Source organism: Arachis stenosperma, chromosome 9, assembly GCF_014773155.1.
Source record: "Arachis stenosperma cultivar V10309 chromosome 9, arast.V10309.gnm1.PFL2, whole genome shotgun sequence".
Lineage (NCBI taxonomy): Eukaryota > Viridiplantae > Streptophyta > Magnoliopsida > Fabales > Fabaceae > Arachis > Arachis stenosperma.
The window spans coordinates 3,330,283-3,346,738 of NC_080385.1; the positions used below are offsets into that span (position 1 = coordinate 3,330,283).

Genomic DNA, 16,456 nt, shown 5'->3' on the forward strand with positions numbered 1-16,456 from the left:
TTATGCTTATGAGTATGAGAATATTTTATATAAAATTCTATATAAGGAATATAATGTTTGGTCGTTACACTGGATATGCTGATATCTTAAAAGTTAAAACTCCATTATTTTATTCTTTAAACGACAAAATTCGAGATTTCATATACATCAATATTAACCTCTAAATTTAATACTTTTCAGAAGATGACAATATAAAATTATAATATCACTTCATACAAAAATAAAGTACTTAAATATGTTTTAATTTCTAAAAAATATTGTGAACTTTTATTTTGAAACATATAAAAATAATTGATAACTGAATTTGGTTCAAATATTTCAAATAATATGTTTGTCTTAAACATATTCAAATTGGGACAATTTATTTCAAATCCTTCTATATATAATAGTCTAAACTCCTGAAACTATTTTATCATAGTTTTCTAGGATTAATATTAAAGCCAAATATTATCTTAAAAACGATTGGACTAAAATATTTTTTTTACAAAGACCAAAATCAAAGTTCATCATTTATATATATATAAAATATTTAAGCCAACAATTATATATATAAAAAATGAGAGGTTGTGTAACCTTTTTTGCCCTAACAATTTCACCCACCAAATATTTTAATTTTTTAAATTGAGAAATGAAAAAAAAATTGATTGCTTTGCAAAGCGATGCCAACAGTAAGAACCGAAAAAAAGCGCATAACGCCATAGTTTTTTATTTTGCAGAGTTCATCAAACAAACAAAAATCGAACCCGCGTTCTCCAATTACACACCCTCCAAAAAAAAAAAATTGCACTTTATTTTGCTTCATTTTCACCCCACAATTTATGTTTTTCTTTTTTATTTTTCCAGAAAATACCAAAGGTTACAATAGGTGTTATGCACAGATTTTAAATGTTTCTTTCGTAAATGAAAGTGCTGATCAATAATGCGTTGAAGCTGAACAAGTTCAATTTTTGATACTATGTTTTGATTCCCTGGATCCAACGCACTCGCTTCATTAAGGTTTTTTCTTTTTTATGAATTCAATTTCTCAGCATTCATCAATGTCTTTCTTTTACCAATTTTCATGGCTATACAATGAATTACATGATTTAGATTCCAGATTTTTTTTTAAAATTTGTTTGTGTTATGTTGATGTTCTCCATTTTCTGGTATCTGAAATTTGAAGAACGTGGTGCGTTTTTGAATTGGCAATGTGCATTATGGGGAGGGTTTTATCTGAAATTGAAATTGTGGAAGTGGTTGTTCTTTGAATGGGTAATGTGCATAATTGGATTGGAATTTAATCTGAAATTGCAATTGGAGAAGTGGCTGTGTTTGTAATTGGCAATGTGCATAATGTATTAATGTATAGGCTTTGTTTTGGTTTTCAGCGGTAGAGATGGCGTGGTTTAGTACGAACAACACATGGCGTAGCTTCCCAGATTTGGCGGGAGCGGTGAATAAGCTTCAGGAGAGTGTGAAGAATATTGAGAAGAATTTCGATAGTGCTCTCGGGCTTGAGGAGAATTCTGAATCCAGCAATGAAGGTAATTTATTTGCATTGTTCAAGTTCCAAGCACTGCTCTATGTGTTCTGTCCGAATGGGGTTCCTATGATGACGGGAGTTTCATAATTGAGATAATAAGTAGATGCAGAGTTTGCTGGTTAGTGTTGGTAGTAATGTTAAGATCAATGAAATTGTTGAATTTTGAAATGCAATGTGCTTGCTTTTGGTAGGAATATTTTGCACTGATTCTACTTCTGGAAATTGTATTTGTCTTTCAGCTTCAGGGTCATGGACTTTACGCCGAGATCCAAAAGCATTGTTTAATCCTGTTATGGCATTTATGGGGAATAATGGTGAGGAAAACACTGATGAAAAATCAGAACAACTAGAATCCCCTCAACAAGAATCTGAACCTAAGAAATCATTGGATAAACCGGTGTCTCCAGATGATGTACCTGTTGCTGAGAAAAAAGAAACCACTGTTGCTGAGGAAAAAGAAGGATTCCAAAATGATAGTGCAGCAGTTGTTACTACTGAAGAAACTATTGTTGCTGAGAAAAAAGAAGGATTGCAAGACGAGAATGCAGCCCTTGTTACTACTGAAGAAACCCTTGGTGAGAAAAAAGAAGGATTCCAAGAAGAAGGATTCCAAGAAGATAATGCAGCCATTGTTACTACTGAAGAAACCGCTGTTTCCAAGAAAAAAGAAGGATTCCAAAATGATAACGCAGCCCTTGATACTGCTGAAGAAACCACTGGTGTGGAAAAAGAAACCACCGTCGCTGAGGAAAAGGAAGGATTGGAAAATGATAAAGCAGCCGTTGTTACTACTGAAGAAACCACTGATAAGAAAAAAGACACCACTATTGATGAGAAAGCTGAAGGATTTGAAAATGATAGCACAGCCGTTGTCAATACTGAAGAAACCGATGTTCAAGAAGTGAATGAAGCAGAGAAGGTAGAAGAAGAAGGTGGTGAACAGATGGAGTCTGCAGATGAAAACACAACCCATGCCACAGCTGACGAAACAACTGTCTTGGAAAAGAATGAAGTGCTTAAAGTAGAAGTAGAAGATGGTGAGCAGAAAGAATTAGCAGATGGAACAACTATTCAGAATTTGGACCATGGAAGCGAAGAACACCAACTACCTGAGATGCCTGTTGATTTGTCTGAACTCAACATCCAGCATGCTAAGAGTTTGGATCCTGATCCTGTTGTCATTAATCAAGAAAATGAGATTGCCGAAGCGAGAACTACCGAGAGTTTATTGTCAATGCAACCCATGCCTGTTAATCTTGGAGAGGATCAAGTTGAGGGTAGTATGAGTGATCCTGGTGAGTCACAAGGTTTGAGTGATGTGCAACAAAAAAATCAAATGGAGGCAAATGAGGAAAGTAAAGAAGAGAGGGTGCAAGCAGAAGAAAGTGTGGAGAGAGTTTCTTCCATTCAACCTGAGATATCAGGTGATAGCGACAAAAAAGACAAGGCTGATACTTCTGTTCCACATGCTATGGCTGTTGAGGAAGATGATGCTGCCAGGCATTCACATATTGAAATTTTGTCCAGCTTTAGTCCATCAAATGAATCTTCTGAGGTGGTATCTGAATCAAGTTTGCATGAAAATGAAGCAACTCATGAAGCAAAGGAAGTATATCATAAAGTCAATGATGTCAAAACCGACACTAGAGAGCAGCATTTGCAGTCTGTTACAAATATTTCTGTCTCAGATTCTATGCTTGAAGTGGAGAGGCTGAAGAGGGATATGAAAATGATGGAAGCTGCACTTCAAGGTGCTGCCAGGCAAGCTCAGGTATTTCATTTGCTGCTCATAATCATGGTAGTGCAAAAGGATTTTCTGATGCACATTTCATTTTTATTTTCTGAATATACATTGGATTACACATGATGATGAAGATTATTAAATGGTAGTCAGATAGTTAAGTTTTAATCAAGATTGAATATGGACAAATTCAATATTTTATTTTTCCATGTGTTATGTGATACACATTAGAATTGAAAATTTTAAAATTTTCAGTATAGAAAAAAAAAACTTGAATTTAAATCCCCTCTCACTTATTCTTGAATTTTTTTAACCTCTTAATGGACTGGCTAGCCTACCAAACATGGATGTGTACCCTTGACGTAGCCTATCAAGGGATAACATCTGATTTCAGCTAGCTAAAGATGTTGCAATGTTTACACCAGAAATAAAAAAAAAAAAAAGAAAGAAAAGAAAAGAATAGATGATGCAATTATCTTACTAGCACTAGCAAGGTGGAGTTTCCATAAAAGGGCAACCCGGTGCACAAGCGTCCCGCGTTTAACGCAGGGTCCGGGAAAGGGCTGCAACCAAGGTTGTAATGTACGCAGCCTAACCTGATAATTATATCAGTGGCTGTTTCCACGGCTTGAACCCGTGACCTTGAGGTCACGTGGTGGAGTTTCCATGAATCACTAAAATGATTTGATTTTGCCTTTTTATTGGATCTCTCCATCTGTTATTGGAGCTGCATGGGTGGTCTGTTTACTCAACATTTCAAACTCCTATGTTAATCTTTTGCAGACATTATTGTGTTTTCACATTTTATTGCAATTCTGCAATCTTGAAATTTTTGTTAATTCTCTTTCAGGCTAAAGCTGACGAAATTGCAAAATTAATGAATGAAAATGAACACTTAAAAGGCATGATTCAGGATTTAAAGGTATAGTTCCTTTTTATGGCACCTTACAGTTGGCATGATATTATGATTTTCAATACTCAGTCTTCTCATTGATACATCCATTCCATATGGTTTGCTAGTCCTTACATTTATTTGTGCATTTAACTGTTTTTTCATGTGATTGTCTAATACGCATGCTACTTGTCTAATCTGCTGTGAAATACTCTATCTCATGTTTTGTTGTGCTTCTCATATGCCTGATCTCTCTATAAAGTTTATACACATTTTTGTTTGTTTCTTTTATTTTTGTAAATTGCAAGTATAAAAGTGCTTTTGACCACTCGGTTATAGTTGCATAAAAAACCAACTTGGGTTAGTCTAGTAGTTAGCTCACTAGTCCGCTTAAGCAAGTGTTGGGAGTTCGAATCCCACCTTGTGCATGCAGCAACTCATTGGCCAGCGGTAAACCTTAAAATGTAGCTTAGATCTGCGACAAATTAGTCCTTGGCTTGCCGGGTTTAGGAATACCGTGGGAAACGAAAAAAAAAAAACCTTCAATGGAGATAATTGGTAAAAGCCATTCAAATTTTTCTACGTGTGTTATTTGTTATATCATTATCAGATCTGATGAAGTATTTTGTTTTAATCTTTTCGATATCTTCTTTCTCCCCCCCCCCCCCCCCCCAATATCTCTTTTTTTTTTTTTTTGCTTCTGATTCCCTTTGAAGTTTGATCTGTTTATATTCAATTGTTGATGATCGTGGAACAGAAAAAATCCAATGATGCAGAGATGGAGCATTTGCGAGAGGAATACCATCAGAAGGTTGGAACTCTTGAGAGAAAGGTAACTGGGTAATAATTTGTATGACTTTAAATTTATCAAAGTTATAATTTACCTATTAACCATAGCTATCAATAAGATATGCTGCAAATGACTGGTTATGATTTATCAAATCTTTTATCGATTGTATATGAATAATCACAGGTGTATGCTCTCACGAAGGAAAGGGATACGCTTCGACGGGAGCAGAATAAAAGAAGTGATGCTGCTGCTCTCTTGAAGGAAAAAGATGAAATAATTACTCAAGTTATGGCAGAAGGTAGGGCAGTTGGACATTTTCAACTTGAATTAAATATTTGGAATTCTTCCCTGCTTTGAGTTCATTTTTGAAATAAGTGGCACTGTCTTGTTATGGCATTTGTAAATTTGGTCAAGATCAAATTAAATCCAATTAAAATTTGATCTGTTCAGTCTTCTTTTCCTTTTGGGCCTAGTGCCCTCCACTGTAATTTATCAATTAAAAAAATCCAATTAAAATTTCCATATGCAATGTATTAAATTTTCTTATCTTGTTTTGACAAATGGATAATATATTTGAGGGGCATTTCTATTGTAGTTACAATTGGATATCTTAGAGGTCCCTTTTTATGTTAGAATGTATCTCATCTCAGGTGAAGAACTTTCCAGAAAGCAGGCTATTCAAGAATCGACAATTAGGAAATTAAGGGCTCAGGTATGCAGCCTACTTGCTGCATTTGTTTTTTTCTAAAAATTCATATTTTGTTGCTCCTACATCAACTAATCAATGTTTCATTTATTTATTTTTAAAAATATAGATTAGAGAACTTGAGGAGGAGAAGAAAGGTTTGGCTACTAAACTTCAGGTAATTGAATGATGAAATATTTTCTTGAAATTTTTATTACCTTTGTAATGATCTGAATAGGTTTAAGTATCTTCAATAAGCAAGCAATCCTAGAGATACAAATTTCATGCATTATATCTATAGTATAGAACTGATTCCTTGAACTTTACTATTTGAGCTTAGTTCTTCTGGTTGTTCGTCCCCTTGCCAAATGTTTCCTCTATGATATAATTAATCTAAATGAAGTCCTGTCTCACTCCATGTAGTTTTTGAACAGCAATAACTTTTATAAAAGATATATATGATTTATGGGGTGCTACCAGTTCCTTAACTTTTTTTTTAGCAAAAATTGTGACAATGCTAATGTCTACCAGTTCTTTAATTGCTCTTAATCCAGGCAGAGGAGAATAAAGTAGAAAGTATCAAAAGGGACAAGATGGCTACTGAGAATTTGTTACAAGAAACAATGGAGAAGCATCAAGCAGAGCTTGCAACACAGAAAGAATATTACAGTAATGCTTTGGCAGCTGCTAAGGAGGCTGAAGCATTAGCAGAGGCACGTGCCAACAATGAAGCAAGAACTGAGCTAGAGAATCGTCTAAGGGAGGCTGAGGATCGTGAATCTGCTCTGGTCCAGGCTCTTGAAGAATTAAGGCAAACCTTAACTAGAAAGGATCAACAGGTTTGCTTGTGTGGTGTTTTTTTTTTTAATACCAAGTTGATATCTATCCAGGATCTCGATTTAAGGTTTCTAGCATCTTAATCCATTTTTAGGCAATCTTCAAAGAAGATATGCTCCGGAAAGACATTGAGGATCTTAAAAAGCGCTACCAGGTGTGCTCCCTTGCTTTCTTAATGTGCTTAAATTGTTTAACTTTGATTGCTGCTTTTCCCAGTTTTCTTTATGGTGTAGCATCTTAACTGCTGCCTTTGCAGTATACGTAATTTGCTTATTGTTTTATCTAGGCAAGTGAAAGACGGTGCGAGGAACTGATTATGCAAGTTCCAGAATCCACAAGGCCACTTTTGAGGCAAATTGAAGCCATGCAGGTAAATAAACAGTTACATATGTGATTCAAGATTTCTTTTTATTCATCATTTGGTTCATTTGCATGCAATCTGTATTTGACTAGAATTCACCATGATAACAGGAAGCAAACTCCAGAAAGGCAGATGCTTGGGCTGCTGTTGAAAGAAATCTCAGTTCTAGACTTGAGGTCCTTAAAATACTTTCTTGAGTTTAAATGTGGAATTATCCCCTTTGATATTTATTGTTTATTACTTTATCTTTTCCTATTTACTCCACAGGAAGCAGAAGCTAAAGCTGCCGCCGCCGAGGAACGTGAGCGTTCAGTGAATGAACGCTTATCTCAAACCTTGTCCCGAATCAATGTTCTTGATGCTCAGGTTCTCTCATTTATTGAGTGAAATTATGTCTATAATGGTGATCTTACATAACTGTGACTTACTTTTGCAATGGACTACAGATTTCATGTCTTAGAGCCGAACAGACTCAGTTAAATAGGACACTTGAAAAGGAGAGACAAAGAGCGGCAGAAAGTAGGCAGGAGTACCTTGCTTCAAAGGAGGATGCCGACACCCAAGAAGGTCGTGTAAGAAGGCTTGAGCTAGAGATCAGGGAACTCAGGCAGAAACACAAGAAAGAGTTACAGGATGCATTGGTGGAAAGAGAATATCTGCAGCAGGAGATAGAGAAAGAAAAGGCAGCTCGGTTGGATCTGGAGAGGACTTCTCGTCTTCATTCTGCTCAATTATCCGATCAAAGAATGACAACAAAGCAAAATTCTGCCTTTGAGAATGGTTTGTACTCTACCCTTGTTTACATTGCTGGTCTGTGGTGTTTTTCTATGATACACTTTATTATGTAGGCAACCTGTCTCGGAAAGTCTCTAGGTCAAGCTCGCTGGCAAGCATGGGAGAAAGCTACTTTCTGCAAGCATCATTGGACTCATCTGGGAGTTTCTCCGAGAGGAGAAACTCTGGAGAGGGCATGAGTCCTTACTATATGAGGAGCATGACACCCAGTGCTTTTGAGTCAGCACTTCGTCAGAAAGAGAACGAACTTGCTTCATACATGTCACGATTGGTAATATTCATTGCCTTTGTTCCTTGAATTAATATTTGAAACTAAAGCTTCCACTCCACTTTATTTTCCCTTTTTGTCGCAAACTTGTCATAATGCCTGTTATAGATTAAGCTGTTAAATCCAACAAGTAATCCCGATGGCATTTTTTCAATCTAAAAACTTTCAGGCATCAATGGAATCTATTCGTGATTCTCTGTCTGAGGAATTGGTCAAAATGACGGAACAGGTGGGCTTGGTTTGAGCTTATTTTTTAGAATCTACTGGCACTGAGCTTATTTTTTAGAATTTACTGGTACTGTTGTTGTTAAGCATGATTTGTGCACACTCGCTGCAGTGTGAAAAGTTGCGTGCGGAGGCATCCATGTTACCTAGTGTAAGAGCAGAGCTAGATGCACTGAGGAGGAGGCACTCTGCTGCGTTGGAGTTGATGGGCGAACGTGATGAAGAGGTACTTTTTAACTACGGCTTTTGCTTTTCGTTGAAACAAAATTGTTAGACAAATTTCGGCTTTTGCTTTTTAACTACAGCCAATGTTATGGTTGTATAGCAACTTCTCTATTTTTCCTTTTAAATCCTCTTCTGTTTAAAGGGAGTGTGTCACATGAGAGCAATGCCTACAATGAGAGATGAGAACATGAAATCTGGACCGTATAACTATAACCATGCACTGATGGTCAAGATTGGATACAACAATTGGTGACCACTTTGTTCTCACTGATTTACACAACAGAACTAGGAAAATTAATTAACATGTGCCCTGAAGGAAAATGATGCAAATAAAAAAAAATTATAAGAAAAAGAAAAGGAAGAGAGGTTTTATACTTAGTTTTCTATATCTTAGCTGTTATATCTGCTTGTATTTTGACAAAGAAAAGAATTACTACTTTTTATATAAAAAGTTGAATGTATGTAGCTGGAGGAACTTCGCGCGGATATCGTGGACTTGAAGGAAATGTACAGAGAACAAGTCAACTTACTTGTTAGTAAGGTATATAACATTCATCAGAAATGTAACTGAAATCCTCATTTAACGCTTCATTGATTCTTATAAGTCTAATAGATGTTGTAAAGTACTCCTTCCATTTATATTGATGGTTGTTCTGACTTTTTTAGTACATTCATATATTGATACACTTGATACAATATATCTAGATTAGTAGTTTTATGAATGTAACAGAAAAGTCAAAATGATTCTTAGTATGGAATGGATGGAATACTTTAGTACAAAATAGCACTTCTTTTATTGTGCCATTCTGGAATTCTTACCCTTGCTATTCATGTTTACAGATTCAAAGGATGAGTTCATAAATAGTGGCTAACTGAGCTGTAAGAAAGCTTAGCATGTAGTAGAACTTGTGATCTGAATTGCACAGTTATAGTAAATTGAAGATTAATGCATGCTCTATATCTGATTCTCTCTTGGCAATAGTTATTCAAAGTCACCCTTGTCAAAAGTGTAACTTGTATTCTTACAAGAAAAGAAATGGGGAATAAAAATAAATTTAATTTTGTATTTTTTTTATTTGCAGAATTTTGTATAGCTAATCTATTACCAAATTTAAACATGTATCTTCTGGTTGATATAAATAGATAATTACTATTTTTTGGTGGGAATTGTGTGATTGGAAAATTTTGAATATGATTATACATGTACATATACAATCCTTTAAATATTTGATGATATTATATTCTTTTTCACTTGTGCCTGATAGATTATATAATTCCTTGGTTGTAGTCATAAAATAAATCATGTCATATTGATTATAACTTAACTGATATATCTAAAGTTATGTTTGTTGGCAGTTATCTTTTTATTAGATTTATTTTCTTACAATAATCAAAAGATAAAGATTTTTTTTGGGGTTATATATTAGTTTATCTTTCACAACTTTACAATAATAAATTTTAAGATACTATAGTCAATCTTTAACTATGCTGCACACAGTACCCATTTCATGCAACAGAATGAAGATGCATGTGCAAATGTAAGCAAGCACATGCAAATCTCGGCCAAATTTTCATGCCTCTGCCTCTTAGAATTAGATACCATACTTCAAGTGTTGCCGCACATCTAAATAATAAAATAATATACATCATGTTGGACTACACAGATATATATACAAACCTAATATTGGTAGATTTATTACATTAACTATTGGAGAATGAATTTGAAAACAATTATTTTAATTGAACTACACGTAGTAATAAACTAATAATTACTCATTTAAATGAAACTAATTCTTCATTTTTGCACTGTACAACTTTCTTTTAGAAGATTCAAATTCCTAAATACCAATAAATCAATCTAAAATCCATATATATGACTATCAGATAGCGATATAGCCAGCGAGTAGCATCACACCTTAGACAATGATATAAATATAAACAAACCTAGAATATCAAAAGTAAATAAACATATGAATATAATATAAGTATATAACGTTCCTTAAGGAGACAAAAGTAAAATCATGTGGAAATTATCGACATTTTATATTTATTTATTTATTTTATTAAGTTATTTATTTTGCTTAGTGCAGAATCAATGGGAGCTTTTCCCATAATATGCACCAAGACTGCGTCCCTTACTGCCACGTGTCTTCGCCTTCAACAGCCATAACAACACCACAAAACACTTCACTCTCACATTTTCTGGTTCAATTCCATTACATCTCTCTCTCGCTGCATTTCAACACGCCATTTTCCACATTCTTTCGCCACACAGCAAATTAAGGTAACCACTTTTCAAGTCTCTTTCTTTACGTGAAGCATGTGATTAGTGCATTTCTTTGTGTGCTTTTCAACTCTCAGTGTTCTCTGTGATCGTGGTGAGAGAAGGAGCTTCTTGATCTTTTATGCGATTTTATTTTATTAAAAAAGAGTACAAAAAGAAAAAACGAACCGTTTTGAACTGAATCATCGATAGTGGAGTTTCAGTTCCTTCCTATTTTCTTGGAAGTAACAATGTGCATCGAGAATAAATCTTAAAGAGCGCCGTGTGAACAGAAAAAATGAAGTTCTGGAATTGTTAGATCTGAGAAAAACTTTGCAACTTTTTTTAGTTAATTTTGCTTGTTGTTTTTGTTAACTACTAGTGAGTCTCTTCGATTGCTGTTTCTTGTTCTTGTGATGCTGAAGCCTTAGAAAAATTTATGTAACTTTGTTGTTTTGATTGTTCCCTTGTGGTAGTTGATGTTGCCATGCTGCTATTGCAATGATGAGTTTTTTTATTGAGGTTTCTTAATCTGGTGATGCAGAAGCCTGTGTAGAGTTTACTCCCTTTGCTAGGTTTCTGGAAAAGATTTTAGTTGTTTCACTATGCGTGGACGGCAGCGAGTTGCATCCAGAGATTACATAATTGGGCATGGAAAAGAAGAAAATTCAGGTACCTTGCTGCTTTTGTTATCTTCTTCATGTATTCATACTTTGTTGAATTTCTGAGCATTCCAATCACCCTGTTCTTTTAGAAAACTTGGGTTTATTGATTTTATACTTAAGTGCTCCCACAAATTATCAGAGAGAAAGATATTTCCATATAATATATGATTCAAGCAGAGACTGGAAAAATGGAAATGGGTACTTTAAAATGGATAATATTTATTATTCAGAAATTCCAGTAAACTATCTTCATGACATCATATTATGTCTATATATGTGTGCTCATGACGTCCTTGATGGAACATTACTCCCTTCTTTTTTGAGTATATATAGTAATGATTATTTATGTCTACTACGAATGTCTATTTTTTTAGTAGCATGTGTTTAGAAATTGTGCTCACATTTTGATGATCCATTCCGTTTACAAGCTTGCAAATTTTTAATTTGAGACGGAAAGATTGTTGTGCATATACATACAGTAATTAACATCGGAAGATAATATAATCATGGCTTATGTACTTAATAAAGTTAAAAGGTCAGAAAACAATTAGCTTCTATCTCATTTTCTTCATGTATTTTCCATTTGAAATTATTATAGCTCCTGTGGAGAAATTGGCTTCTAATGATATCACTAACATAAAAAGTTTTATTTCAAGCTTCAGTGCGTTTACCGAACGCAAAACCTTGGCGACGATCTTTGCGGCATGTTGTAGTGGCTTCTCTATCTTCATTCTTATATGGCTACCATATTGGGTATGCTCTTCTATATTGAAGCTTGAATAAGCTTTATTTCTCTGATGTTTGTGAAATTATTTAATTACCTTGTTGCTATATTGGTTATGCAGAGTAGTCAATGAAACCTTAGAGAGCATTTCTGAAGATCTTGACTTTAGTGGGAATACAATGGCTGAAGGTACTTCCTTTGTATTTGTCTGATTATTATTAATGCTCACTCTCATGTTCTGAATCTAAATATTTCTCTATTTTATTTGCTTTTTATGTTGATGAAGGTCTTGTAGTAAGTACCTGTTTAGGAGGTGCTTTTGTTGGGTCTCTGTTTAGTGGTTGGATCGCTGATGGGGTTGGGCGTAAAAGAAGTTTCCAGTTGTGTGCATTGCCTATGATAATTGGAGCAGGAATGAGGTATCTGCAGCATAATTGCAAATTAGTTTTTATCTTTCACCATTTCCATCACTTTACAATCTTATGTAATTAAGATTTAAATTTTATTCTGCAAAGGAACTACCAACAGTTATGCTGTTAACCAACAATATATATATTCTCAAAATATTGTGATAAAATTATGGGAGCCACTTTCTCGCGCTTTCTTTGTTTTATAGTTAGACATGTTATCTTGTAAACTGTTTTCTAATTTTGATGACAAAATGATAAACTTATTATTATTCACAATTTATGCAGTGCAACAGCAAATAGCCTGTGGGGCATGCTTTTGGGAAGGTTATTTGTTGGTACCGGAATGGGACTTGGCCCACCTGTTGCTGCTCTTTATGTGGCTGAGGTATATTGTTTGATATTGTTGTGTATGTTATGATATCGCAATATTACTCAATGGATGTCTCTTTAAAAACAAATTTAAAATCCATTTGCATTTGTAGGTATCACCTCCAGCTGTGCGGGGTACTTTTGGGGCTTTAACTCAGATTGCAACATGTCTTGGACTTATGGGTTCTTTCTTTATAGGAATCCCAGCCAAGGAAATAGTGGGTTGGTATGAAATGATATTATAGTTTGATTTAGCAAAACATATATTTATGGTAGTCTTATCTATCACCCAATTTCACAGTTGCATTTCATATGGAAATTAATGTTCAGGTGGCGGATTTGTTTCTGGGTATCCATCATTCCTGCTGGAGTGCTTGCCATTTGCATGGAGATCAGTGCAGAGAGTCCACACTGGCTCTTCAAGGTTGTCTTTGCGTAAATTATGAATAACTTCCAAGTTCCAAGTACATACTGCTAACCTTTTGTTTTCAACTGTCTCAGATCCAATTGTTAGAATAATGTTGATCCTGACCGTGGTTTTTTGGTTATTTAAGTGTGAACTTGGTATTTTTATTGGATTATGATTAGGCTTAAGAGAGACAGATAAGTATTAGATACTAACATGTGTTAAGAGCACGTAAGACTGATACTTAAAACGGTTATATCTCATTCTCCATATTTTTATTTGCCATCTTACTATGATCAATTCTCTTATTAAAAATAATGTTGTAAAATAAATCGTTTCTTTATTTATATCTTTTAAGCATTACTGCACACTTTACTTATAAGAGCAAGACCGTGAGTCATTTGCCTGCACTGGAACCTATACTTATTTGATTCTTCTTTTTTTTTAAAAAATAAAAAAAAAAAGAGAGGAAGAACCATTGAAGCTGAGGCTGAATTTGAGAAGCTCTTGGGAGGAGTAAATGTGAAATCTGCAATGGCTGACCTGTCAAAGTCTGATAGAGGTGATGAGTCTAGTTCTGTAAAACTATCAGAATTACTCTGTGGCTGCCATGCTAGAGGTAAATGACCATATTTTTCTATTTTTGAATACTGTTTGTAGAATAGTTGTATCATCTACATGACCACTTTATGTTATCTAATCTTGAAATATTGCTTGTTTCTGCATTTTGCAGTGATGTTCATTGGTTCTGTGCTTTTTGCTTTACAGCAGCTATCTGGCATAAATGCTGTGTTCTATTTCTCCTCGACCGTCTTTGAAAGCTTTGGTGTACCATCTGATCTTGCAAATACGAGCGTGGGAGTTTGCAATTTATTGGGTATTCTGGCTTAGCTCTTTTTTTTTTCTTTTATTAAAAAAAGTGTCTTGATTTTGTAAATAATGTTTTTTCGATAAATACTTACTGTGTAATTCACTCAACCTTATTGTTTACGGTACTGCAGGATCAATTGTAGCAATGATTCTGATGGATAAACTTGGAAGAAAAGTGCTTCTCATGGGTAGCTTTTTCGGCATGGTAAGGAAGAAAGAGAAAAGAATGAAAATAATAACTTTGCTGAGCTAGGTTAGAAAAGAAAAAGACTCAAGCATTACTTACATAAAATTTTGTTGGACATATTTTCATAAAATTATTCATACTACAGATAATCGGTCTTGAACTGCAAGGAACTACAGACCCAACTCACTTTGTAGTCAGATGTCTAACAAGGATCAAACCTTAGACTAGCTGGATTTAAAGTTGCTGATAATATATCTAGCACCAAATTTTTCATTTTATAAATTTAATTAGCTAGTTAATGAGAAATATATGATCCAAACTTTATTGTTTTTCTCACATAGGCAGTAGCAATGGGTCTACAAGTTCTTGCTGCAAGTTCATTTGCAGCAGGATCTGGAGCAATGTATCTATCCGTTGGTGGCATGTTGCTGTAAGTTTTCAGAAATGCTTAAAGCTTGAATTCAATTAAATATCTGTCTTATTCTGTTAAGTTAGATACAACATATGGATTGAAATACCTTACCTTCTTTTTTTTTTGTACTGCTAAATTACTGAATACATCTCTATTGTGAAATGGAAACTGCAGGTTTGTGCTATCATTTGCACTTGGGGCTGGTCCGGTTCCTTGTCTCGTTATGTCTGAAATGCTACCCGGCAAGATCAGAGCAAAGGCGATGGCAATTTGCTTGGCTGCGCACTGGGTAATCATGAAAATTCTCATAGAAAAATTAAAGTATTTAGGCAAATGCTTGTTGAATATGCTCTACTTGTTTGGCTCCTTTCTCTTAGTACTGTTTTTGTAACAGGTGATAAACTTCTTTGTGGGTCTACTATTTTTGCGCTTGCTGGAGCAAATTGGGGCACAACTCTTGTATAGTATTTTTGGTTCATTCTGTCTGATAGCAGTGGCTTTTGTGAAGAAGTATATTCTTGAAACAAAAGGGAAGTCACTACAGGAAATTGAGATAGCACTTCTTGCTCAAGAAGCATCATAAATGCACTAAAATGTTGACTTCTCTTGTGTTGAGGTAATAATATACACTATTTTCGATTTGATTATACAAAAGGTTGTTCAATCATGATTCATGAGTGACATCTCACTCAATAAGGTTATCAGATGTAATATTATCACCTAGATGTCAGAGAAGCCATTAGTGTGTACTTTTATAAACAGAAAAGCGTCAGGTGTAACATCACCGAAATTGAGAGAACATCACTGATCCAATAAAACAAAAGATAACAACAGTTCAGGAAATAATTATCATTGCACTTTCGCTAAATTTTGAGCAATTTCAATATTTTCAATATTAATTCATATCTTAACCATTTGCAGGAAATTCTCTGCATGGTGCATCAAGGGCATTTTTTTTTTGGCAGGGTTTATCATCCCATGCTGAAGTTAGACCCATGCATCAAGTGCTCAACGGAAGGGATCTGTAAATTTTAGTTTTTCTTTTTATGTGGAGACTAGGCTTAAACTGAATGGTTGCGTGGGACTAAAATGAATATTTTTTTCCATAAAAAATAATTTTTCTTTTTTGTCAGTATCTAACTATGATGAAAAGGGCTAAATGGGACGATACCCTTTTTCTCTGTGTTATGCGTGAAACTCTTTAGGTAAAATTTCTCTCTTATACTCCCAACCAAAGTCCAAATTTGCGTTAAATATGAAAATATCATGTTACTCAATCGAAAAGTCAAGGATATAACATGGGCAGAAACTACAACTGATAACATTAAGCACTAAGCAGATAAAGAAAAAAAAAACAATTTGCAAAACATTAAAATTATCACTAATAACAATATCAAACAGCCATGGTGAGTGGTGACATTCATATAGAAAGCGACAACATTAGCTCTTCTCCCAGATTCAAATGACGTAACTCTATCAAATTATGTTTTTTTTTTTATCTAAATTGACAATGGATACACTTAATGTTCTCACTTTACGTGAATGTCTGGACACATTTCATATTACAACATTCAATGACAAGATGTTAGAGATTATACAAACAAGTCAAGTGTTTCAGTAAACCAAAAAGCTCGTGACAACGGATTAGTTTTAAGATTTTCAATTTATGTAAACTGTAAATATAATCAAGAATGCTCTTTGTATCTAAACCACAAAGCCCTAAATATCTCAAGTGGCTTAGATTCTCGATGGATGGAAATTTGAAAGTTCTTGTGCTTAACACTAGAAGAAAAAAGTTTGATGGATAAA

At 34.5% G+C, this 16,456-nt stretch overlaps 2 protein-coding genes across 6 annotated transcripts; both read left to right on the forward strand.

Annotated features, from left to right (window-relative positions):
- The first annotated feature begins 822 nt into the window (after positions 1-822).
- On the forward strand, positions 823-9,509 carry LOC130947997 (golgin candidate 5-like). 3 transcript variants are annotated; one of them, XM_057876709.1, is made up of 19 exons: positions 823-996; positions 1,368-1,523; positions 1,762-3,293; positions 4,114-4,185; positions 4,913-4,987; positions 5,129-5,243; positions 5,596-5,657; positions 5,761-5,808; positions 6,185-6,469; positions 6,562-6,621; positions 6,754-6,837; positions 6,939-7,004; positions 7,096-7,194; positions 7,275-7,608; positions 7,677-7,894; positions 8,061-8,120; positions 8,229-8,342; positions 8,808-8,882; positions 9,182-9,509. In XM_057876709.1, exons 2-19 carry the CDS (start codon positions 1,376-1,378, stop codon positions 9,200-9,202), a joined length of 3,468 nt encoding a protein of 1,155 aa, XP_057732692.1. In that variant the 5' UTR covers positions 823-996; positions 1,368-1,375; the 3' UTR covers positions 9,203-9,509. The 3 variants fall into 3 exon arrangements, 2 of the variants coding, with proteins under 2 accessions (XP_057732692.1, XP_057732693.1); XM_057876710.1 differs by having other exon boundaries at positions 7,695-7,894; XR_009072896.1 differs by lacking the exons at positions 8,808-8,882; positions 9,182-9,509 and having other exon boundaries at positions 7,702-7,894.
- A 948-nt stretch (positions 9,510-10,457) lies between these two features.
- On the forward strand, positions 10,458-15,858 carry LOC130950941 (probable plastidic glucose transporter 3). 3 transcript variants are annotated; one of them, XM_057879544.1, is made up of 15 exons: positions 10,458-10,625; positions 11,149-11,276; positions 11,926-12,022; positions 12,115-12,182; positions 12,280-12,412; positions 12,689-12,788; positions 12,886-12,998; positions 13,103-13,196; positions 13,644-13,797; positions 13,912-14,055; positions 14,180-14,253; positions 14,577-14,665; positions 14,822-14,936; positions 15,042-15,263; positions 15,569-15,858. In XM_057879544.1, the coding sequence occupies exons 2-14, from the start codon at positions 11,210-11,212 to the stop codon at positions 15,228-15,230; spliced, it is 1,437 nt and encodes a 478-aa protein (XP_057735527.1). In that variant the 5' UTR covers positions 10,458-10,625; positions 11,149-11,209; the 3' UTR covers positions 15,231-15,263; positions 15,569-15,858. The 3 variants fall into 3 exon arrangements, with proteins under 3 accessions (XP_057735527.1, XP_057735529.1, XP_057735528.1); XM_057879546.1 differs by having other exon boundaries at positions 11,932-12,022; XM_057879545.1 differs by having other exon boundaries at positions 10,559-10,625; positions 11,152-11,276.
- The last annotated feature ends 598 nt before the right edge of the window (positions 15,859-16,456 follow it).

Bases quoted from the DNA above. Each gene is read 5' to 3' on its own strand.
- LOC130950941 (XM_057879544.1), top strand. From the start codon at position 11,210: ATGCGTGGACGGCAGCGAGTTGCATCCAGAGATTACATAATTGGGCAT. The intron at 13,197-13,643 runs GTTGTCTTTGCG...AAAAAAAAAAAG, and splicing joins GTCCACACTGGCTCTTCAAG to AGAGGAAGAACCATTGAAGC. The intron at 13,798-13,911 runs GTAAATGACCAT...TGCATTTTGCAG, and splicing joins CTGTGGCTGCCATGCTAGAG to TGATGTTCATTGGTTCTGTG.
- LOC130947997 (XM_057876709.1), top strand. From the start codon at position 1,376: ATGGCGTGGTTTAGTACGAACAACACATGGCGTAGCTTCCCAGATTTG. The intron at 4,988-5,128 runs GTAACTGGGTAA...GAATAATCACAG, and splicing joins TTGGAACTCTTGAGAGAAAG to GTGTATGCTCTCACGAAGGA. The intron at 7,609-7,676 runs GTTTGTACTCTA...TTTATTATGTAG, and splicing joins AAATTCTGCCTTTGAGAATG to GCAACCTGTCTCGGAAAGTC.